Below are 23,672 nucleotides of genomic sequence, written 5' to 3'. Positions count from 1 at the left end.
AGAATATGTATTATGGCTCCATTTTACATGCAAGGAAACTGAAACTCAAAGAAATGAAATAGAATCCCCACCCCACTCCCCAGTCATCGTTTTATTGGTAGAAGATCTGGAATTTTAACTCAGGTCTATCAGCGTTCCTTTCCAGTGTCATTTCTACCCACACTGTCTCTTCTGCACGCCCTCACACGGTCTAGCTGACACCACTGCACTGCCTTCTTACTGGTCCTGCAGGCAGCCCCTCCCTGCCACATCCTCCCCAGCCTTGACTGGTTACCCGAGGTGGTCCTGGAGGGCAGAGAGCATGGCTTACGAATCTCTGTACCCAGCCCAATGCCTAGATCCACATGTGGCACTTTGGAGGTGCTTTCAAACTTGCATCAAATATGCTCTTTTCTAAACTCAAAACCCATTTTTTTCCTTCTTCAACTCTACAGGATAAACTTGGCTTTGCAGCCTCATGTCTTATCTATTTTTCCGTCTCGTGGCCATGTTGGGATTTTCCTCATGTTGGGATTTTCCTCGTGTGAATGTGCTATACCTAATAAGGCTTCTGTGCCTTTCTTCATTCTGCCCTCACTCTTCTACGCTGATGGAATTCTGTTCGTCTCTCAAAGATCAATTCAAACGCCATCTTCTTCTGAAAGCCGACTTCTTCCTGTTAGAAGGATGAGTGGTTCCTCTTCTCTGTTTAAATCCTCATTATGTGACAGTGAGCACATTATATTCCCCTGAGAACACAGATGAACCCCCCTCTCTGCCTCCTTCTGGACCGGAGCTCTTGGAGGGCAGACACATCTTGATTGTTTATTTTTAAATTTTCTTTATTTGAGAAGCAGGGAGACAGAGAGAGAAAGTTCCCCAGATGCCCGTAATGCTGGGCTGAAGCTGAGACTGGAAACACCTGTGTGGGTGGGGGGACCCAATAGTTGAGCCATCACCTGCTGCCTCCCAAGGTGCACGTTAGAAGGAAGCTGTACTTGAACTCAGGGGCTGCAGTGTGGGACACTGTCTTAGTTGGCATCTTAACCACTTGGCCAAATGCCACCCCTCGATTTATTTTTGTACTAGTGAGCTTTCAGCAAATGTTTGGTGAATGAATGAACCAGTGAGTTAACATGTATGTATGAAACATTGAAAAGATATGTATCTCCTCAGCGTACCAGGAAAACCAAAAGGACCCTTCCACAAACATTTGCTGTCTAGTGGGCTATCCACATCACTTTCTTTTTTCTTTTTTTTTTAGTTTAAGTATTTTTTTTTAACTTTTATTTAATGAATATAAATTTCCAAAGTACAGCTTATGGATTACAATGGCTCCCCGCCCCCCGCCCATAACTTCCCTCCCACCCGCAACCCTCCCCCCTCCTGCTCCCTCTCCCCTTCCACTCACATCAAGATTCATTTTCAATTCTCTTTATATACAGAAGATCAGTTTAGTATATATTAAGTAAAGATTTCAACAGTTTGCCCCCACATAGCAACACAAAGTGAAAAAATACTGCTGGAGTACTAGTTATAGCATTAAATAACAGTGTGCAGCACATTGAAGACAGATCCTACATGATATTTTTTTTAAAAATATCCACATCACTTTCTGTGGAAATAAGACACCTTCCCAGAGGAACGAATTTACAAACATTGGCCAGAGTTTGAGGCTAAACCCAAAGCCTTATCCAGAACATAGCTGAAATAGGCTAGTGGTTGTGGGAGCTGTTTAGCAGGTGCAAGGCCTCCGCTTGGGAAGGGTGAGCCTGTGTGGAGACCCGCAAGCTGGCCCCGGGTTAGAGCTGGAGGTTGTTCTGCTTGGTTTGGTGACTGTGTTGCTCTTTTTCCAAATGTAGCTTTGTTTGTTATTAGTACTTTACCAACAGTCTGCTCGACAAATCTCTACACAAAATGAATAATCCTCAGCTAAAGAGACTCGTTATTTTGGAGTTTATATTCTTAGCCTCTAATGATACGTAAAAAGAAAAGCCAGACATTTCCAAATAGGTGAAATGGACCATCACTTGTTAAAGATTTTATTCACAGGGTGCTGGTTTTCACATTGGAACTAAACCTCTCCGCTGGCCATCCGACATCCCTGTATAAATTCTCTTTCTGTTCTTCCCTTCCCTTCCCTTCCCTCTCCTTACATGGTTTTGCCTCCCTTGGGTAAACCTTGATGATAACTCTTATTCTGTGTTTCCATCACTGCTTCTACTTCTTTGCTGAAACCACATCTATGTTCAGAACATCCTCCTTAAGATTCTTAAGGTACTCATTAACTTTGGAATTGCTCAGTGAATTCAAGAGAGATTTCTTGAGCAAAGCTAGGAGCTGAGCTAGATATGGGATCTCCTATAGCAAGCTGGCAGAGGTCAAGCCTGAGCAATCGCGGTGTCTGCTAGGAGACATCAGGTCTGTGGTCCTTGCAGTGCAGTGGGGTAAGTGCTCTAACGGGAGGATGTGCCCTCTTCATCAAACCTTCCCTGTCTTAGTGGCAGTGAGGTGCTGGCCAGGACCCTTTTCCTAGCCCAACGATTATTTGCTCTACCTAGCTGAGTGTATCAAAACACAGTGCATGGAGCTTCCTCGTATCTTTTTTTTTTTTTTTTAAGTTTTATTTCTTTACTTGAAAGGCAGAGTTACAGAGAGGCAGAGGTAGAGAAAGAGAGAGATAGAAGTCTTCCATCTGCTGGTTCATTCCTCAAATGGCTGCAACAGCCAGAGCTTGGCCGATCCGAAGCCAGGAGCCAGGATTTTCTTCAGGGTCTCCCACGTGGGTGCAGGGGCCCAAGCACCTGGGCCATCTTCTACTGCTTTCCCAGGCTATAGCAGAGCACTAGATTGGAAGTGGAGCTGCTGGGACTTGAACCAGCACCCATATGCTGGCACTGCTGGCAGAGGCTTTACCCACGATGCCACAGCACCGGCCCACTTCCTCTTACCTTACGTTTGCTCCTTTATTATCATCGGCCTGTACCTTCCTAAGATTATCAGCCAGGAGTATTCATCTGTTAGTGCTTATTGAGTGTTGTCATCCACATTATCATATGAGAATCATCTTAAGCACGGATCTCGTAGCAATCCAGTGTTTTTCTATTTTCTTGGTTGCATATTCATTTAACGTAGATTAATAACATTACCCAGCTTGTTATTGAATAGACTAATGTGTTGGTTGTTAACTGGTGCCTCTGAAATAAACCTAAAAAAACTGAATATCTTTAATGATTACTTAGTTCATAGTGCATTATAAAAAGTCCCTAAGTAGGCCTCAGAGTCCTCCAAGATGAAACACAGTGTTTAGCCCTAAGGAACTCGGTACCTGGAAGAAGCAAAGTTGTAAACGTAATGAGAAGTAAGGTATTCCACTTGGAAGGTGTGTAGAGTACCCTGGCACACAGAGGAGAGCGCAGCGCTCATTAATGGGGTCAGCTTGTGTGTCTGAAATCACGCTTCCCCAAGTGCTGGGTGCAACGAGTAGATGTCTCCATTCACAAAGAAGACGATTTGAGTAGCACCAAGGTCTTTTTTTCTTTAATTGTCTGGCTTTCATTTAGGTAACCTTTCATAGAAACAGTGGCTCCTACTATGGAGATAATAACAATTACCATAGTCAGTAGAAGTGAGTGAGTGTGTGTGTGTGTGTGTGTGTGTGGGAGGGAGGAAGGGAGGGAGAAAGAGAGATTGCTTTTCATCATCTGTTATTTCAAATATCAGTGGAAGTGTTGATTTTAGTGTTTAGTATATACTTTTAAAAATGTTTAAAAACATTGAAGTATTCAAAAGTGGAAATTCAACCTGATCCCTAATCCAGCCTGAAATATAAACTATTTTAGCATTATTATGTGTTTCATAAACTTTGTCTTTCATTATATAAATGATTTGGGCTTAGAGGCACTTTTTTTGATAGTGTACACCTTTTTAAGAATGAACATGTTGCTAGAGTAACGCAAGGCCTCCGGGCAGTGTGCTGAGAGTCAGCGTTGGTGCTCTGGCCGGGTATGAAGCTGTAAGGAGCTTGTCCAGCGTGCCGTGTGTTGTGTGCGCAAGGTAAGACTTCCACTTACAGGACACTGTGGGTCTTCCAGGTCTCTAGACTCAGGGCTCACCAGCGCTTTGCAAGGCCTGTGCATCACAGACACACACCTGGTGGAAGTGGACGGGGACACGCTCTCCCTCTATGGCTCCGGAGCGCTGGAGTCCCTGGACCGGAACTGGAGTGTTCAGACCGCAGGAATGGTTACAACCGTCTCCTTTACCTTCATAGAATTCGATGAAATTGTGCAAGTGCTTCCCAAACTGAAGATCAAGTTTCCCAACTCTCTGGTAAACATTTCCTTTTAGTGGTATATGTGAATTATTCTTAGTCATGACTTGTGTGCTTAGGCCAAAAGGCCTGTTTTAGCTTTTACTTGGACAGCCTCTAACTGGCTGGGAAAGTAGCTTTGTGCTCGTTGTCTATAGATGGAATTTAAATCAGTGTCATAAATGGCCTTGCAGTTTTGTGTTAATATTAGAAATTATAAGACTGACGTGATTTCCCTCAAACTCTTATCTCCACTTCCCACTGCAGTCAGCAGGGCCGCCTCACCTGACACCTTGTGTGCAGTTCCTTTGCCTGGTATTGCTGGGACATGTACATCTATTGTATGATTTTACAATAGCCTCCTGATGATGTTGAAGTTAACTTAGTAGCTCACTAGAATTACTTGGAGAAGTTAGTTTTTCCCAGTTTCATTGTTAACCATATCATTCAGTAGCATGCATTCACAGAAACTGATTTCCGTAATGAGTTCTGTCTTGAGTTTTTATTATCATCGTGTGTTTAAAAGTGAATTTGCTCACTTGCTGTTTCCCGGTTGTCCCCCGCCCCTCACTCCACACACCCACCTCGTCCTCCTGCAAAGAGATGGGTACCGATGGGGATGTTGCTTTAGATAAGCCCAGGCCAGTGCACCAGCAGAACCTCCCACTAGCACTGCGGTGTTGGGGACCTGACCTCTCTGGACCCAGGGCAGCCAGCCAGAGACGTGCTGGGCAAGATGCGGGAGCCGGGAGCCCCGTAGTCTAAGCTTCCATTTCCAGTCTTCCTCTCTCAGATTTAACGTCAGTGCCAGGGACCAAAAGTCAGGGTAGTACCAGAGCCTGAATCAGTTGATACTCATGTAACTTTTAAGAATCTTAGCTTATTAATAAATGGGGTTGTCCTCTCCAGAGTCACACAGAGCTTAATATTGGATGGATTCCATCAGTGATGTATTGAATAGATTAAAGTTATGTAACTTGTGGCGTGCAGTTGACTTAATGTAATTGAAAACATATTTGCTGAGCCAGACATGTACAGATTTGCTTGAAGGATGACCAGTGAAGCCCTAGTGTTACAAGGTTAAGATGGTTGAACTCGGCAGTCAGATCTCTGTGTTTTATTATCACAGCACCTTAAATTCAAGGAGACCAATCTCGTCACGCTGCAGCAGTTCAACGCACTGGCACAGCTCCGTCGCATTGACCAGCTCACCATCGACCCTCAGGGGAACCCCGTGGTCCAGTTTACACTCTGGAAATACTACGTCCTGTTTCGGCTCAGCCATTTCAGTATGCAGAAGATAAATGGAGCAGAGGTACGCTCAGCCAGAGGGGCCCGTGGGTACCAGTGCGCCTTCTTAGGAGAAACAGTGACAATGGTGAGGAATTGGCGTATCCATGACCGAACTTTTGAAAGTGCTGGTTTGCCAAGAAACCTGGGTACTTTAAAATGTCAAAAGGCTAAAAATCTTACCTAAACGCTTCTGTAGCACTGAACACATTTTGAAAATAGCACAGTGACCAGGTCACAGTGAGTAGTGAGTACTTGTACTGTGCTTCGTAGGCATTCGGAGAAGTAAGATTGGTGGATGACAGCTTCTCACCGCGTCATGACCTTGGCGTCTTTGAGTGCTCTGCTGCCTGCCTGGCATGAAGATGGAGAGAGGGGAAGTAAACGAGTTGTCCGTCCATAAAGGCTGTGGCAGAAAAGGGGAAAACGGGGTGGGAGGAAGGAGATCACACGGGGAATGAGGAAGGGTTTAAAAAAGAGATGAGGAGGAGAAATAGTACAAACGAGAGGGAAAGGAACGAAGACAAGCGTGAGTGAGCGTCTGCGCTGTTCGGTCAGCGGTGGTGACGGCTGCCCGTGCCGTGGCTGCGTTGGACAGACAGCTCACTGATGAACGGGGAATTGTTAGAGACATCATTCTTAGATTGATTCCACCTAAGGGCAGGCCCTCAGCTACTTAAGACCAAGTTCTCTTTAAAAAGTGACTCAGAAGAAAGAGAAACTATGCCTGTGCTTCTATCAGATTAAAATAATCCTCCAAAGGAAAAACATTTCAGGATGTTGTTACCCCTCTTAAATTATCTCCTCGGAGTCAGAGGACTTCCTTATTCTAAGACTGGCCCCACGACTGACACGCTACAGGTCCCTCTGGTCCAGAACTCCAGAAACCCAGCCTACCGCTGGAAGACAGCAGAGCCCTGGCTCCGTGTGCGAGCCAGCGCTCTCGTCACTGCAGGCCCGAGTGCTGGCGTCAGGAGGATCTGGACCCAGGGGCTGACTTGGGTTCTGCAGGTGACTCTCTGGAGGTTTGGCGCTATTGTGCGTGACCTTATGTGCCCTTGATTTTGCTGCCAAGAGACACTCTGAGTCCCTGCTGTGACCCCAAGGTTTCCAAACAGGAGCCTGGACTGAGCAGAGAATGGCTGTCTTGGCTAAGAGTGAGAGATCCCTCCTTAACAATTGACTGTACTTTTGCCCCAGTTAACCCTAAATAGTGTATTTTCCCAGTTGCAAGTTACTTCTCAAGGAATACCTTGTATTGCAGAACTTTGAAATAGGAAACAATAGAGAAAAATTAGGAAGAAACAAAAAGAATATATTCTGAGGGACCGGTGCCATGGCGCAGTGGGTAGAGCCGTTGCCTGCAGTGCCGGCATCCCATATGGGTGCTGGTTCAAATCCCGGTGCTCCTCTTCTGGTCCAATGCTCTGCTATGGCCTGGGAAAGCAGTGGAAGATGGTTCAAGTCCTTGGGCCCCTGCTACCGCGTGGGAGACCCGGAGGAAGCTCCTGGCTCCTGGCTTTGGATCAGCACAGCTCCAGCTGTTGTGGCCATCTGGGGAGTGAACCAGCAGATGGAAGATTGATCTCTGTCTGTCTGTGCCTCTGCCTCTCTGTTAACTCTGCCTTTCAAATAAATAAATCTTTTAATATATATATATATATATATATATATATATATATATATATATAGAGAGAGAGAGAGAGAGAGAGAGAGAGTCTGATTTAAATTTACCCTCCTATGTAGTCCTTAATGTTTCATAGTACAACTACAGTCAATTTCGACTTCTCTCTGTGTGAGAGATGACACTGCTCCAGGTAGAGGTCAGCGGAATTAGGAGCCTTGAGGAACAGATGGAGTAGTGGCTTGCCTTGGCCACTAGGTGGCTGCATTGCACTGGCAACTTGGTTGTCAGCGACAGGAAGGGCCTGAGGAGCCTTCCTGTGGAGAAGGGTTGGGCTCACCTGGTCCCGGTGTCGAGGTGTCTGTGAGGTAAGCGTTCATTCTCAGAAAGTGCCGTGGAGTCAGTTACAGTAACTGTGACTGACTGTACTGAGATTTCTTAAACGGCTCTGTGGGCGTGGGGCCAGGTCTGTCTGGAGAGGGCGTGTCCCGCGTGCCCCAGCTGAAAGCCGGACCTCCAGACTTTGCCAGCGGCCCCTGCTTGGTGACCAGCGAGTTATTCAGACAAACCAGTGGTTTTTCAGATGTAAGCAGCCCTGTTTCACATTATAGAAAACAAGCCAACAGTGATCCGAGTCCTGCTTCCTGCTTTTAATGCTTTCTTGATTAACATAGGAAGGGGCCCTCACAGGATGTCCCAACAGCAAGTATTCTTGTGGGGAGAGAGGCTGAATAAATGTCCTTGCTAACCCCGTGAGAGTTCTGTCTCGGGAAAACACAAAATTGTCCTTTTCCGGGCAAGATATGAGTAACACCTTGGCCTACCTTTGATACATTATTTTAAAGATTTTATTTATTCGAGAGGCAAAGTTACAGACAGAGGAGACAGAGAGAAAGATCTTCCATCTGCTGGTTCACGCCCCAGATGACACAGAGATCAGAGCTAGGCCGACATGAAGCCAGCAGCCAGGAGCTTCTTCTAGAACTCTCATGTGGTTGCACTTGGGCCATCTTCTGCTGCTTCCCCAGGCCACAGCAGAGAGCTGGCTCAGAAAACCAGCACCCATGTGGGATGCCGACACCACAGGCAGAGACTTAGCCCACTACACCACAGCGCTGGCCCCTGGAGATGACTAAAATGAATCTTTGCCATTAACATTTGGAACATTTTCCCTCTAAATCATTTTCCTCTGAGACGCTATGGGATTATGAAGAAATTCAGCAAGAATTTAAGGCGCCTCAAGTATAATTCTTAGGAAATAGAGCCTCAAAATCAGAGCTAACTCATCACCCCATCACCTCCGTTCACCACGAGCCACTTCTCCATCTTCGTTTTAATGAAGCTCAAAGAAAGAGAACAAATGAAGACGTCTCCCTCAGTCCCAGGAGAACGTCATTCCTTGAGCAGAGGGAGCACTGTGTGTGGATGTGTCTGTGGAACTGCACTCCTGAGCCGCCTGTTGTGCTGACCCTCCCCTGTGGTCTCTCTGCAGGTGACCCAGAACGACCTCATCATGGCCGAGCGGCTGTTTGGGATCCTCGCACACGTGGCGTCCTCTGAGCTGCCCCAGTACCGCCTGATTTCCATTCTGGGTGATGCCAGGTAGCGTTCACGTCTGGTTTTTATAGAATGACTGCTGCACGGGGAAAAGAAATGAATGCCCCACACTTGCTCCCCGTCTCGTATACGCACCCCACAAACATGTGTCCTAGACTTAGTCTGTGGCTGGCCCCATTCCAAGTGGTGGGGATACAAGCACTAACAAGAGAGTCCTTGTTCTCTGTGGTTTAAAGATACGCGCGACGTGCTGTAGTGGCTCCGCAAGCATGGAGACAGGGACTGCGCTCTGGACGGACCGAGGGAGGGCTTCACGAGGGAGGTGGCGTCCCATCCAGTTCTTCAGGGCAGAGGAGAAGTTCTCCCAGTGGGGCCAGCACTGTGGCATAATGGGTTAAGCCGTCACCTGTGACACTGGCATCCTTTATGGGTACTGGTTCGTGTCCCAGCTGCTCCACTTTTGATCCCGCTCTCTGTGAATGGCCTTGGAAAGGCAGCAGAAGATGGTCCAAGTGCTTGGGTCCCTGCCACCCATGTGGGAGATCGGATGGAGTTCCTGGCTCCTGGATTCCAACTGGCTCAGTTCTGGCCATTGTGACTGTTTAGGGAATGAACCAGCGGATGTAGGAGCCAGTGTTCTCTCTCTGTAACTCTGACTTTCAAATAAATAAATATTTTAAAATAAAAGAAGTTTTCCAGATGGGAGAAGAGATCCACAAAAGCGCAGCAGCTGTCTAGCTCTGTGGAATCAGAGCAAGGGGCGATAGGAAGTAAGTGATGTGAAGTGACACGGGTGGCGCTGCCGTGGGCTGATGCAAAACAGAGCGGGAAAGCTGTTTCTAACGAGCGCGAGCATGGACTGGAGTGAGGAAGACTCCATCTGAGCCGACGGGGCGTGCAGGCTTGGAGCCCAGTCAAGAGACAGGGCCACGGTCCCGAGAGAGATGGCGGCGGCCTGGGCTGAGGCCGCGACAGTGGACGAGCGCTGCTGGGCCGGTCCTTAGAAGGTGGATCTGACAGAGCAGACAGACAGGCGGTCGCACGTGGACACCCGCGGCACACGAGGAAGTCCGCGGCTGCAGAAGCCGTGCGAGCTGCCCAGCGGTCTCTAGGCTGGGCCTCCAGAGGGGACTGCCAGAGGGTCACAGCGGAGCAAGCCCACAAGCCCACCGGGGAGACAGCACTCCTGCTCCAGGGTGGACTCAACAGGCCACTGTTGTCCTAGCCGTGAGCCCGGGGCCACAGCACTTCACCTGCCTCAGGGCCCAGGGAGTGCCCGCCTCCCTGCCACGGCCTTCCCGAGCCCGCTGCTGGCTGCGTCCTGCACCGCAGAATGGGTGCCTTGTGCGCCTGCTGCCTCCTCCTCGGCTTCCGCATTCACAGCCAACCCAGTGCATCTGACTGATGGGCTCCTAAACCCCTTCGGGACCACAGAGTGGCTTTGAGGAAAATACAAAGGCAGGCATTGAGTTCAAGAAATTACAGTGTAGAAAGTGGTCAGCAAACATTTCGGTTGTCTAAATAAATATTATTCCACAGTATGACAGAATTTAATCTGAAAACTAAGATCCCAGAAAATCCTCAAAGAATGGAACTTAAATTTGCAAAATGTCCTAAATTTTAAGGGCTGCCAATTAAAAAATAACACGCAATTTCTAAACTAAAGAATGCAGGAAGGGAAGAAAATAGAAAAAGAAAATGTAAATTGCTGCAATAAATGTTAATGAATGAAATTCTTAAGAGATAGCAGCTCTCAGCTTGTGTTAAAAATGGATGAGGTGCTGTTTTTAATGAGAGAACCTGCTAAAGAAACCCTAAAGGGGATGAATATGTGAGTAGAGGGACTGAAAAGACGGAGCAAGCAAATGCTGCCCGTCAGCAAAGGTGGGACTGTTAATATCGGTGATGATAGAACTGATGACACGAAAAACTACCATCCACCAAGAAAAGATAATAGTTATGAAACAATGTAACCAAGACCACGGCTTCTACACATACCAACGAATACAATATACATTGGCAAATTCAGTTGTTGTAGAAGTATATTATTAATATACTGCTCTCATAAATCAGATCAACTAACCAAAATAAGAAAGATTATAGAGGATTTGAATAACACAGTTAACACACTTTAAAAAATAAACAAACTGGGGCCAGCGTTGTGGCACAATGGGTTAAAGCCCTAGCCTGAAGCGTCGGCATACTGTATGGGCGCCTGTTCTAGTCCCTGCTTCTCCTCTTCCAATCCAGCTTGCTGCTGTGGCCTGGAATAGCAGTAGAAGATATCTAATTCTCAAAACCTTATGCCCAATTCAGGAAAAAAAAAGTACATTTTCTATTTAAACCTCTATGAGATGTTTGCAGAAGTTGAACTTACATTAAACACCCAGAAAACCTCCATGGGAGTAGGCACTTAGCCTGGCCATTAAGACAGCCACATGCCTCAGCAGCTAGGTCCTTGCCACCGTATGGGACACCAGGATGTATTTCCAGCCTGGCCACTGAGGGCATACGGGGAATGATCAAGTGGGTGGAAAGTATCTCTGTCTCTCTCTCTGTCTCTGTCTCTGTCTCTCCCCTCCCCCCATCTCCTTGCATTTCCAAACTAGAAATTCAAAAGAGAAATGAGTATCTCCATGTATCTCAGAAAGCACGCTCCTCACTGATGCAGATCCTTCTCCAGTCATGGGTTATACAATTATATTCTAGTTTGAATAGCCAAAACCAATTTAGTTAACTGGAAAAACAAAATAAAAAAACAACAAAAATTAGGAGAAGCAAATTCCTAGTAAACAAAGTACCCATACCTTTAAACTTTAAAAACTGAATGTTTGACCTCAATCAAAATTATAGACCTGCTGGCACCGCGGCTCAATAGGCTAATCCTCCGCCTTGCGGCGCCGGCACACTGGGTTCTAGTCCCAGTCGGGGCGCTGGATTCTGTCCCGGTTGCCCCTCTTCCAGGCCAGCTCTCTGCTGTGGCCAGGGAGGGCAGTGGAGGATGGCCCAAGTCCTTGGGCCCTGCACCCCATGGGAGACCAGGAGAAGCACCTGGCTCCTGGCTTCGCATCAGCGTGGTGTGCTGGCTGCAGCGTGCCGGCCGCGGCGGTCATTGGAGGGTGAACCAACGGCAAAAGGAAGACCTTTCTCTCTGTCTCTCTCACTGTCCACTCTGCCTGTCAAAAAAAAAAAAATTATAGACCTGCACATTTAAAAATAATGAGATGATTTTGTGGATAAAAAATAAGTTTTATGTTATATAGCATGCATGGTGAACCAGGGTTCTTACTTTCTGACAGTGGTAATGAAAGCTTGCTCCAGTTCATTTTTATTGCAACTTAAGCAATATCCAACAGATTTTAGATGTACATACCTTTTGACGTAGCAATTTCACCTAAAGGAAATTTGTTCTAGGTATGAGTTTTTTTTTTATAAAAGATTTATTTATTTATTTGAAAGTCAGAGTTACACAGAGAGAGGAGAGGCAGAGAGAGAGAGAGAGAGAGAGAGAGGAAGAGGAAGAGAGGTCTTCCATCTGATGGCTCACTTCCCAGTTGGCCACAATGGCCAGAGCTGCGCCGATCTGAAGCCAGAAGCCAGGAACTTCTTCCAGGTCTTCCATGAGGGTGCAGGGGCCCAAGGACTTGGGCCACCTTCTACTGCTTTCCCAGGCCATAGCAGAGAGCTGGATTGGAAGAGGAGCAGCCGGGTCTCAAACCTGCGCCCATGTGGGATGCCGGCACTTCAGGCCAGGACGTTAACCCACTGTGCCACAGCACCAACCCTGCCTATTTTTTTTTAACTTTTATTATTTGTTTGTTATTGATTACTATGAGCTCTTCACGTGTTGTAGATAATTTTGTTTTGAATTATGATGAAGTCCAGTTCAATTTTTTATGGCAAGTACTCTTTATGATTTCTATATTTCAAGTTTATTTATTTTCATTTATTTGAAAGGAAGACTGACTTCCATAGTGGCTTAACCAGTTTGCATTCCCACCAACCGTGGGTTAGTGTCCCTTTTTCCCCCACAACCTCATCAGCATCTGTTGTCGGTAGATTTCTGAATGTGAGCCATTCTAACCGGGGTGAGGTGAAACCTCATTGTGGTTTTGATTTGCATTTCCCTGATTGCTAGTGATCCTAAACATATTTTCATGTGTCTGTTAGCCATTTGGATTTCCTCTTTTGAAAAATGTCTCTTGAGGTCCTTGGCCCATCTCTTAAGTGGGTTGCTTGCTTTTTTGTTGTGGAGTTTCTTGATCTCTTTGTAGATTCTGGTTATTAATCCTTTATCTGTTGCATAGTTTGCAAATATTTTTTCCCATTCTGTCGGTTGCCTCTTCACTTTTCTGACTGTTTCTTTTGCAGTACAGAAACTTCTCAATTTGATGCAATCCCAAATGTTAATTTTGGCTTTGACTGCCTGTGCTTCTGGGGTCTTTTCCAGGAAGTCTTTGCCGGTACCTATATCTTGCAGGGTTTCTCCAATGTTCTTTAATAATTTGATGGTGTCAGGTCGTAGATTTAGATCTTTAATCCATGTTGAGTGGATTTTTGTGTAAGGTGAAAGGTAGGGGTCTTGCTTCATGCTTCCGCACGTGGAAATCCAGTTTTCCCAGCACCATTTATTGAATAGACTGTCCTTACTCCAGGAATTGGTTTTGGATCTTTGATCAAATATAAGTTGGCTGTAGATGTTTAGATTGATTACTGGTGTTTCTATTCTGTTCCATTGGTCTATCCATCTGTTTCTTTACCAGTACCATGCTGTTTTGATAACTACTGCCCTGTAGTATGTCCTGAAATCTGGTATTGTGATGCCTCCAGCTTTGTTTTTGTTGTGCAAGATTGCTTTAGCTATTCGAGGTCTTCTGTGTCTCCATATGAACTTCAGCATCATTTTTTCCAGATCTGAGAAGAATATCTTTGGTATTTTGATTGGTATTGCATTGAATGTATAAATTGCTTTTGGGAGAATGAAAATTTTGATGATGTTGAGTCTTCCAATCCATGAGCATGGAAGATTTTTCCATTTTTTGGTATCCTCTTCTATTTCTTTCTTTAAGATTTTGTAATTCTCATCGTAGAGATCTTTAACATCCTTGGCTAAGTTTATTCCAGGGTATTTGATTGTTTTTGTGGCTATAGTGAATGGGATTGATCTTAGAAGTTCTTCCTCAGCCGTGGCATTGCCTGTGTATACAAAGGCTGTTAATTTTTATACATTGATTTTATATCCTGCTACTTTTCCAGACTCTTCTATGAGTTCCAATAGTCTCTTAGTAGAGTTCTTTGGATCCCCTAAATAAAGAATCATATCATCTGCAAAGAGGGATAGTTTGACTTCTTCCTTCCCAATTTGTATCCCTTTAATTTCTTTTTCTTGCCTAATGGCTCTGGCTAAAACTTCCAGAACTATATTGAATAGCAGTGGTGAGAGTGGGCATCCCTGTCTGGTACCGGATCTCAGTGGAAATGCTTCTAACTTTTCCCTATTCAATAGGATGCTGGCCGTGAGTTTTTCATAAATTGCTTTCATTGTATTGAGGAATGTTCCTTCCATCCCCAGTTTGCTTAGAGTTTTCATCATGAAAGGGTGTTGAATTTTATCTAATGCTTTCTCTGCATCTATTGAGAGAATCATATGGTTTTTCTTCTGCAGTCTGTTAATGTGGTGTATCACGTTGATTGTTTTGCGAATGTTGAACCATCTCTGCATACCAGGGATAAATCCCACTTGGTCTGGGTGGATGATCTTTCTAATGTGATGTTGCATTCTATTGGCCAGAATTTTATTGAGTATTTTTGCATCTATGTTCATCAGGGATATTGGTCTGTAATTCTCTTTCAATGCTGCATCTTTTTCTGGCTTAGGAATTAAGGTGATGCTGGCTTCATAGAAAGAATTTGGGAGGATTCCTTTTCTTTTGATTGTTTTGAATAGTTTGAGAAGAATTGGAGTTAGTTCTTCTTTAAATGTCTGGTAGAATTCAGCAGTGAATCCATCTGGTCCTGGGCTTTTTTTTGTTGGGAGGGCCTTTATTACTGTTTCAATTTCTGTGTCAGTTATGGGTCTGTTTAGGTTTTCTTTGTCTTCATGGTTCAATTTAAGCAAGTTGGATGTGTCCAGGAATCTGTCCATTTCTGATAGATGTCCCTGTTTGCAGGCATCCAACTCCTTGTAATAATTTCTGATGATTCTTTTTATTTCTGTGGTGTCTGCTGTTATGTTTCCTTTTTAATTTCTGATTTTATTGATTTTGGTCTTTTGTCTTCTTTTTTTAGTTAGTTGGGCCAATGGGGTGTCAATTTTGTTTATTTTTTCAAAAAACCAGCTCCTCGTTTGGCTGATTTTTTGTAAATTTTTTTTATTCAATCCTGTTGATTTCTTCTCTGATTTTAATTATTTCTCTTCTCCTACTAGATTTGGGTCTGGTTTGCTGCAGATTTTCTAGATCCTTGAGATGACTTGAAAGCTCATTTATTTGGTTCCTTTCTAATTTTTTGATGTAGGCACCTATTGATATAAACTTTCCTCTTAGCACTGCTTTTGCTGTATCTCATAAGTTTTGATATGTTGTGTTGTTATCCTCATTTACTTCCAGAAAGTTTTTGATTTCTCTTTTAATTTCTTCTATGACCCATTGTTCATTCAGGAGCATGTTGTTCAATCTCCATGTGTTTGCACGTGCTCTAGGGATTCCTGAGTTGCTAATTTCCAGCTTCATTCCGCTGTGGTCTGAGAAGCTGCATGGTATGATTCTAATTCTTTTGAATTTGCTGAGACTTGCTTTATGGCCTAGTATGTGGTCAGTCTTAGAGAAGGTTCCATGTACTGCTGAGAAGAATGTAAAGTCTTTAAATGTAGGATTGAAAGTTCTGTAGATATCTGTTAGACCCATTTGGGCTATAGTGTCGATTAAATCTGCTCTTTCCTTGTTATCTTCTGTCTGGTTGGTTGTCTGTTTCTGAGAGTGGAGTATTGAAGTCCCCCAGTACTATTGTATTGGGGTCTAAGTCTCCCTTTAAGTCCCTTAACATATGTTTTAAATAAACCAGTGCCCTGTAATTAGCTGCATATACATTTAGAATAGTTGCATCTTCCTGTTGAATTGATCCCCTAATCATTATATAGTGTCCCTCTTTGTCTCTCAACAGTTTTTGTATTAAAGTTTTTTGTCTGATATTAATATGGCTACGCCCGCTTTTTTGGTTTCTATTGGCATGGAATATCTTTTTCCAACCTTTCACTTGCAGTCTGCATGCATCTTTGCTGGGAAGATGTGTTTTTTGTAAGCAGCAAATAGATGGGTTTTGTTCCTTAATCCATTCAGCCAGTCTGTGTCTTTTAACTGGAGAGTTGAGGCCATTAACGTTCAATGTGACTATTGATAAGTAGTAACTTTGCCCTGCTATTTTCCCAAAGATTTTTTATAATATGTGATTTGAACTTCCTGTGATCTTTTACTGTGAGGTTTTCTTCCTTTACCTTCTTTGATATTGATGTCCATGTAAGAATAACTTTTTTAAAATATTTATTTATTTATTTATTTATTTATTTGGAAGGCAGAGTGACAGAAAGAGAGGAAAAGGGACAGGGGGAGAGAGAGAGAGAATCTTGCATCTGATGGTTCACCCTCCCCCCAAATGGCCACAACAGCCAGGTGTAGGGTAAGCAAAGCCAGAAGCCAGGAACTCCATCCTTGTCTCCCATTTGGGTGACAGGGACCCAACGACTTGGGTCCGCTGACTTCTCAGGTGCGTTAGCAGAGCTGGATGGAGACCAGAGCAGCCAGGCTGGACCCAGCATTCCCGTATGAGATGCCAGCACTGTCAGCAGTGACTTAACCAACTGGCTGTACCACAATGCTGGTCCCAGGATAGTTTTTTTAAAAAACTGAGCATAAGTTGTGTGTGTGTGTGTGTGTGTGTCTGTATCCAAAGCTTTTCATTTCAGCCAGTGTTTATATTGGCAAAAATATGAAAACTTGCTAAACATTTTTCAGTACAACATGACCAGTTGCTTTTAACATTAAAGCTAGTTTGCAGTTCCTGTATGTAGCAGTCGGTAGGATGTTTGTGAAAAGAAGGGCAAGATAGAGAACCAGCATGTAGAAGAGGTGTAAGCAGTGGGGATGTGTCTCGGAGAGATTCTTACAGAGTTTAAAAATGTTTGACTTTGTAAAGAAATGGTTGCCTCTGAGTGCAGCCCTGGGGACCCGGTTTCGAGGTGCACAGTTGTGTACTTCCTGTTATGTGTCTGTGGATCCTGCTTCAGGTCTCTTTCTGATTTTGTTTTGTTTCTTGTTTTTTTTAAAAAAATCATTCTTAAGAATATATTAACTTTTCAATTAGAGGAGAAACTAAAGGTGAAGTAATAAAACATAAATGAGTATAACAAGAATACTGTATGTCTGAACCCTTGGATATGGCCAAAACTGTACTGAGAGTAAATTATGTATCTTTAATGTATTTATTAGAAAATAAGGAAGGTTAGCAAGTAATAAAATAAGCTTTCACTTCAAGAAACTAGAAAAATACCAAAGGAAAGCAAAAATGGAAAAATAGATTCATAGACAAAGCAGCAACTTGTCAAGATACAAGAAATTTCAAAAGAGTAGTTGAGGGGCAGGCATGTGGCACAGCAGGTTAAGCCATAACCTGCAGTGCTGGCATCCCATATGGGCGCCGGTCCCACACATGACCCAGCTCCCTGTTAATGGCTTGAGAAAAGCAGCAAAGGATGGTCCGAGTCCTTGGACACCTGCCACCCACGTGGGAAGCACAGATGAAGCTCCTGGCTTCAGGCTGGCCCAACCCTGGCTGTTGAACCAGATGGACTATTCTCTGTCTCTCCCTCTCTCTCCTTCTCTCTCTCCCTCTCTTCCTCTATTCCTCTCTTTCCCTCCCTCCATCCCTCCCTCTCTCTCCCTCTCTCCCCTTTACTCTTTGTAACTCTGATGTTCAAATAAAAAAAAAAATCCAAGAGCTCAACTCCTGGAGTCCACAGTGAATCACAATATGGAATATGGAGGCCAGATGTTAGATCAACCCTCCAACCATGCCTGTCTAATAGCCAGCCCCATCCTGAAGTGAGGTGGCACCTACGACCATGCCTGTCTAATAGCCAGCCCCATCCTGAAGTGAGGTGGCACCTACGACCATGCCTGTCTAATAGCCAGCCCCATCCTGAAGTGAGGTGGCACCTACGACCATGCCTGTCTAATAGCCAGCCCCATCCTGAAGTGAGGTGGCACCTACGACCATGCCTGTCTAATAGCCAGCCCCCATCCGGAAGCGAGGTGGCACCTACAACCATGCCTGTAATAGCCAGCCCCATCTGGAAGTGAGGTAGGACCTATGACCATGCCTGTAATAGCCAGCCCCATCCGTAAGCGAGGCAGGACCCCACCACCTGGCATTCATTGGTATGGAGGAGATACTGTTACCAAGTCCAAAGAGTTTGGATGCTTTCTGCCAAGAAATAGGGGTGGACGGGGTAGAGGAGGCACGAAGACCTGAAGTGTGCTTCCTAACACCCCAGAGGCTGTGTTTGACCGGGAGGCATTTCAGGGAAACTCAGTTTGGGTTTTTCCTCCAGCCCAGAGAGTGGGGAGGACAGAAAGCAAAGCCGAGGGCCTCGCCTGAAGAAGCCAGTGAGACTTGAGAACGTCCCTGGGTTATTGGCTGCACCTGCGGTGTAAGGGTGTGTCAGCACGGAGTCGGCCTCTCCCGCTCGAGACTCCCTAGGAAAGCTGCCTGGTGCAAGCAGAGAGAACGTTGTCCCTGGAACAAATGAACAGGCGGCAGTCTTCATGCAGATTCACAGCCGAGTTCACGACACGTGGCTGGCTGAAAGTGATACCAGAGTTTAAGGCTCTCGGGGAAAAGCAAACGCACCTCCTCTCTGAAGGAGATCATTTTTATTTTATCTCAGAGAGTCCGAATAGATAATTTTCAAGGGTAACGACCAGTACTCAATGAAAACATTAATAAATAACCAGACACATAAAGAAATGTCACCCTATGTAAGAGCTATCAGAAGAACACAATGAAACCGCCGGGATCTGAGCCGGCTGTGAACAGAGGGCTGGATGTGGGCTGGCCGCGCCAGGAGCAGAACGGCTTCGTGACCCAAAACCAGGCTGCCAAGACGGCCAGGAGTCAGCAGCCGTGTCGGGCTGGCTTCTGGGGGAGCTGCACACAGTCGCCATGTTTTGGGGGTACATCCAGAAAGAGGCATGCGTATTCAAAACAGGGTGTGCACACATGCCCACTGAGTTATCGTGTGTGTTACACTTGCGGTTCCTGTGCCGCGGAGGCTGGAGATGTGCATTATAATGAGAGGATTTGGGGCTTTCGACTTGCGAAAGGCGAAGTTGAGGACAGGGCTGTTGTTGTGTGCGGAAGCCGTAACCCAGCCTCAGTGGGGTCAGGGCTCCTGGTTCCTGTCAAGGGAAGGTCAAAGCGGAGATCCGTCCTCCTCCACCGAGCTGGGACTCGCTGCCACCTGTGGGGACATCTGGTTGCTTTTAACTAGAATTAAAACAGGATTGGGTTGTCTGTGGGGGTGCAGGCGTAAAAATGGTTGTGTCTAGTTTATTTCATGAGAGAAAAAGATAGACTTGGAAATATCCAGAGAGAACAGGAGATTGCAGAAAGTGACCCAGTGTATCAAAGGAAACCAAAGCAAGTTCTATAAGTGAAAAATATAAAATTAAAACTTGTTTGGAAGTTTATAGACACAGATAGTAGCAAAGACAGTCAGTCAGCTGAGGGATGGGCTAGAGGCACTTCAGGAGCCCAGCACAGAGAGAAAAGAAGAGAGAAACTATGGGGAAGTGGATGGGAAGTTTGAGAATGGCATGATTAGAAGGTTCAACGTCTGTTGAACTGGAGTTGCAAGAGGCGCAGTAGAGAGTGGGACAGAAACTATATTGGAGAGGCAATGGCAGGCTATTTCCAGAACTGAAGGAGACATGAATCCACCCATAAAATAATTACAGCCAATCCCTGGTGAGACAGAGGGAAAGAAACCCAACCTGGTCACAGCCCAGTGACTAGGATGCAAGGAACACTGAGGAGAACAACTGTAAACAACCAGGAAAAGAGAGGCAATTTTCCAGGGAGCGCAGAAAACACTTGACATAACTGTAGTGGTAGACGCCGGGAGACAGCAGAGGTGTATTGTTTTCTACACACTGAGTGCTGTGTTCCGTGTGCTGAGTGCTGTGTTCCGTGTGCTGAGTGCTGTGTTTGTGTGCTGAGTGCTGTGTTCCGTGTACTGAGAGCTGTGTTCTGTGTGCTGGGTGCTGTGTTCTGTGTGCTGTGTTCCGTGTGCTGAGTGCTGTGTTCTGTGTACTGAGTGCTGTGTTCTGTGTTCTGAGTGCTGTGTTCTGTGTGCTGAGTGCTGTGTTCTGTGTGCTGAGTGCTGTGTTCCGTATGCTGAGTGCTGTGTTCGTGTGCTGAGTGCTGTGTTCTGTGTACTGAGTGCTGTGTTCCGTGTACTGAGAGCTGTGTTCTGTGTGCTGAGTGCTGTGTTCCGTGTGCTGTGTTCTGTGTTCTGTGTTTGTGTGCTGAGTGCTGTGTTCTGTGTGCTGAGTGCTGTGTTCCGTGTGCTGAGTGCTGTGTTTGTGTGCTGAGTGCTGTGTTCTGTGTGCTGAGTGCTGTGTTCCGTGTGCTGAGTGCTGTGTTGTGTGTGCTGAGTGCTGTGTTGTGTGTGCTGAGTGCTGTGTTTGTGTGCTGAGAGCTGTGTACTGAGTGCTGTGTTCTGTGTTCTGAGTGCTGTGTTCCGTGTACTGAGTGCTGTGTTTGTGTGCTGAGTGCTGTGTTCCGTGTACTGAGAGCTGTGTTCTGTGTGCTGGGTGCTGTGTTCCGAGTACTGAGTGCTGTGTTTGTGTGCTGAGTGCTGTGTTCTGTGTGCTGAGTGCTGTGTTTGTGTGCTGAGAGCTGTGTACTGAGTGCTGTGTTCTGTGTTCTGAGAGCTGTGTTCCGTGTACTGAGAGCTGTGTTCTGTGTGCTGAGTGCTGTGTTCCGTGTGCTGTGTTCTGTGTTCTGTGTTTGTGTGCTGAGTGCTGTGTTCTGTGTGCTGAGTGCTGTGTTCCGTGTGCTGAGTGCTGTGTTTGTGTGCTGAGTGCTGTGTTGTGTGTGCTGAGTGCTGTGTTTGTGTGCTGAGAGCTGTGTACTGAGTGCTGTGTACTGAGTGCTATGTTCTGTGTACTGAGTGCTTTGTTCTGTGTACTAAGAGCTGTGTTCTGTGTGCTGAGTGCTATGTTCTGTGTACAGAGTGCTGTGTTTCTGTGCTGAGTGCTGTGTTCTGTGTGCTGAGTGCTGTATTCCGTGTACTGAGAGCTGTGTTCCGTGTGCTGAGTGCTGTGTTCTGTGTACTGAGTGCTGTGTTCTGAGTACTGAGTGCTGTGTTCCGTGTGCTGAGTGCTGTGTTCTGTATACTGAGAGCTGTGTTCTGAGTACTGAGTGCTGTGTTCTGTGTGCTGAGTGCTGTGTTCTGTGTGCTGTGTTCTGTGTTCTGTGTTCTGTGTGCTGAGTGCTGTGTTCTGTGTACTGAATGCTGTGTTCTGTGTACTGAGTGCTGTGTTCTGTGTGCTGAGTGCTATGTTCTGTGTGCTGAGTGCTGTGTTCATGTGCTGAGTGCTGTGTTCCGTGTGCTGAGTGCTGTGTTCTGTGTGCTGAGTGCTGTGTTTGTGTGCTGAGTGCTGTGTTCTGTGTACTGAATGCTGTGTTCTGTGTGCCGAGTGCTGTGTTCTGTGTACCGAGTGCTGTGTTCTGTGTGCTGAGTGCTGTGTTCTGTGTACTGCGTGCTGTGTTCTGTGTGCTGAGTGCTGTGTTCTGTGTACCGAGTGCTGTGTTCTGTGTACCGAGTGCTGTGTTCTGTGTGCTGAGTGCTGTGTTCTGTGTTCTGAGTGCTATGTTCTGTGTGCTGAGTGCTGTGTTCTGTGTGCTGAGTGCTGTGTTCTGTGTACCGAGTGCTGTGTTCTGTGTACCGAGTGCTGTGTTCTGTGTGCTGAGTGCTGTGTTCTGTGTTCTGAGTGCTATGTTCTGTGTACTGAGAGCTGTGTTCTGTGTGCTGAGTGCTGTGTTCTGTGTGCTGAGTGCTGTGTTCTGTGTGCTGTGTTCTGTGTTCTGTGTGCTGAGTGCTGTGTTCTGTGTGCTGAGTGCTGTGTTCTGTGTACGGAGTGCTATGTTCTGTGTGCTGAGTGCTGTGTTCTGAGTGCTGAGTGCTGTGTACTAAGAGCTGTGTTCTGTGTGCCGAGTGCTGTATTCTGTGTACAGAGTGCTGTGTTCTGTGTTCTGAGTGCTATGTTCTGTGTACGGAGTGCTATGTTCTGTGTGCTGAGTGCTGTGTTCTGAGTGCTGAGTGCTATGTACTGAGTGCTATGTTCTGTGTGCTGAGTGCTGTGTTCTGTGTACCGAGTGCTGTGTTCTGTGTACCGAGTGCTTTTTCTGTGTTCTGTGTGCTGAGTGCTGTGTTCTGAGTGCTGAGTGCTATGTACTGAGTGCTATGTTCTGTGTACTGAGTGCTGTGTTCTGTGTACGGAGTGCTATGTTCTGTGTGCTGAGTGCTGTGTTCTGAGTGCTGAGTGCTGTGTTCTGTGTGCTGAGTGCTGTGTTCTGTGTACTGAGTGCTGTGTTCTGTGTACCGAGTGCTATGTTCTGTGTGCTGAGTGCTATGTTCTGTTTGCTGAGTGCTGTGTTCTGAGTGCTGAGTGCTGTGTACTAAGAGCTGTGTTCTGTGTGCTGAGTGCTGTGTTCTGTGTACCGAGTGCTGTGTTCTGTGTACTGAGAGCTGTGTTCTGTGTTCTGAGTGCTATGTTCTGTGTTCTGAGTGCTATGTTCTGTGTGCTGAGTGCTGTGTTCTGAGTGCTGAGTGCTGTGTACTGAGTGCTATGTTCTGTGTACTGAGTGCTTTGTTCTGTGTACTAAGAGCTGTGTTCTGTGTGCTGAGTGCTATGTTCTGTGTACAGAGTGCTGTGTTTCTGTGCTGAGTGCTGTGTTCTGTGTGCTGAGTGCTGTGTTCTGTGTGCTGAGTGCTGTGTTCTGTGTTCTGTGTGCTGAGTGCTGTGTTCTGTGTTCTGTGTGCTGAGTGCTGTGTTCTGAGTGCTGAGTGCTGTGTACTGAGTGCTTTGTTCTGTGTACTAAGAGCTGTGTTCTGTGTGCTGAGTGCTATGTTCTGTGTACCGAGTGCTGTGTTCTGTGTACTGAGAGCTGTGTTCTGTGTTCTGGGTGCTGGGTGCTGTGTTCTGTGTACTGAGAGCTGTGTTCTGTGTACTGAGTGCTGTGTTCTGAGTGCTGTGTTCTGTGTACTGAGTGCTTTGTTCTGTGTACTAAGAGCTGTGTTCTGTGTGCTGAGTGCTGTGTTCTGTGTGCCGAGAGCTGTGTTCTGTGTACAGAGTGCTGTGTTTGTGTGCTGAGTGCTGTGTTCTGTGTGCTGAGTGCTGTGTTCCGTGTGCTGAGTGCTGTGTTCTGTGTACCGAGTGCTGTGTTCTGAGTGCTGAGTGCTGTGTACTGAGTGCTTTGTTCTGTGTACTAAGAGCTGTGTTCTGTGTGCTGAGTGCTATGTTCTGTGTACTGAGTGCTGTGTTCTGTGTACTGAGAGCTGTGTTCTGTGTTCTGGGTGCTGGGTGCTGTGTTCTGTGTACTGAGAGCTGCGTTCTGTGTTCTGGGTGCTGGGTGCTGTGTTCTGTGTACTGAGAGCTGTGTTCTGTGTGCTGAGTGCTGTGTTCTGAGTGCTGAGTGCTGTGTACTGAGTGCTTTGTTCTGTGTACTAAGAGCTGTGTTCTGTGTGCCGAGAGCTGTGTTCTGTGTACCGAGTGCTGTGTTCTGTGTACTAAGTGCTGTGTTCTGTGTTCTGGGTGCTGGGTGCTGTGTGCTGGGTGCTGGGTGCTGTGT

At 46.0% G+C, this 23,672-nt stretch overlaps 1 protein-coding gene across 6 annotated transcripts in view; it reads left to right on the top strand.

Annotated features, from left to right (window-relative positions):
• Positions 1-23,672, top strand: part of LRRC49 (leucine rich repeat containing 49) — a 191,667-nt gene that overhangs the window by 150,770 nt on the left and 17,225 nt on the right. For all 6 annotated transcript variants that reach the window (XM_062206547.1, XM_062206543.1, XM_062206544.1 and 3 more), the window contains 3 exons: positions 4,074-4,311; positions 5,421-5,606; positions 8,698-8,807. In XM_062206547.1, coding sequence (XP_062062531.1) covers positions 4,074-4,311; positions 5,421-5,606; positions 8,698-8,807 — 534 coding nt within the window. The remainder of the gene's footprint in view (positions 1-4,073; positions 4,312-5,420; positions 5,607-8,697; positions 8,808-23,672) is intronic.

Source organism: Lepus europaeus, chromosome 11 (genome assembly GCF_033115175.1).
Source record: "Lepus europaeus isolate LE1 chromosome 11, mLepTim1.pri, whole genome shotgun sequence".
Classification (NCBI taxonomy): Eukaryota; Metazoa; Chordata; class Mammalia; order Lagomorpha; family Leporidae; genus Lepus; species Lepus europaeus.
The sequence above is the reverse complement of the archived record's forward strand: the minus strand, read 5'-3'. Positions and strand labels throughout refer to the sequence as shown.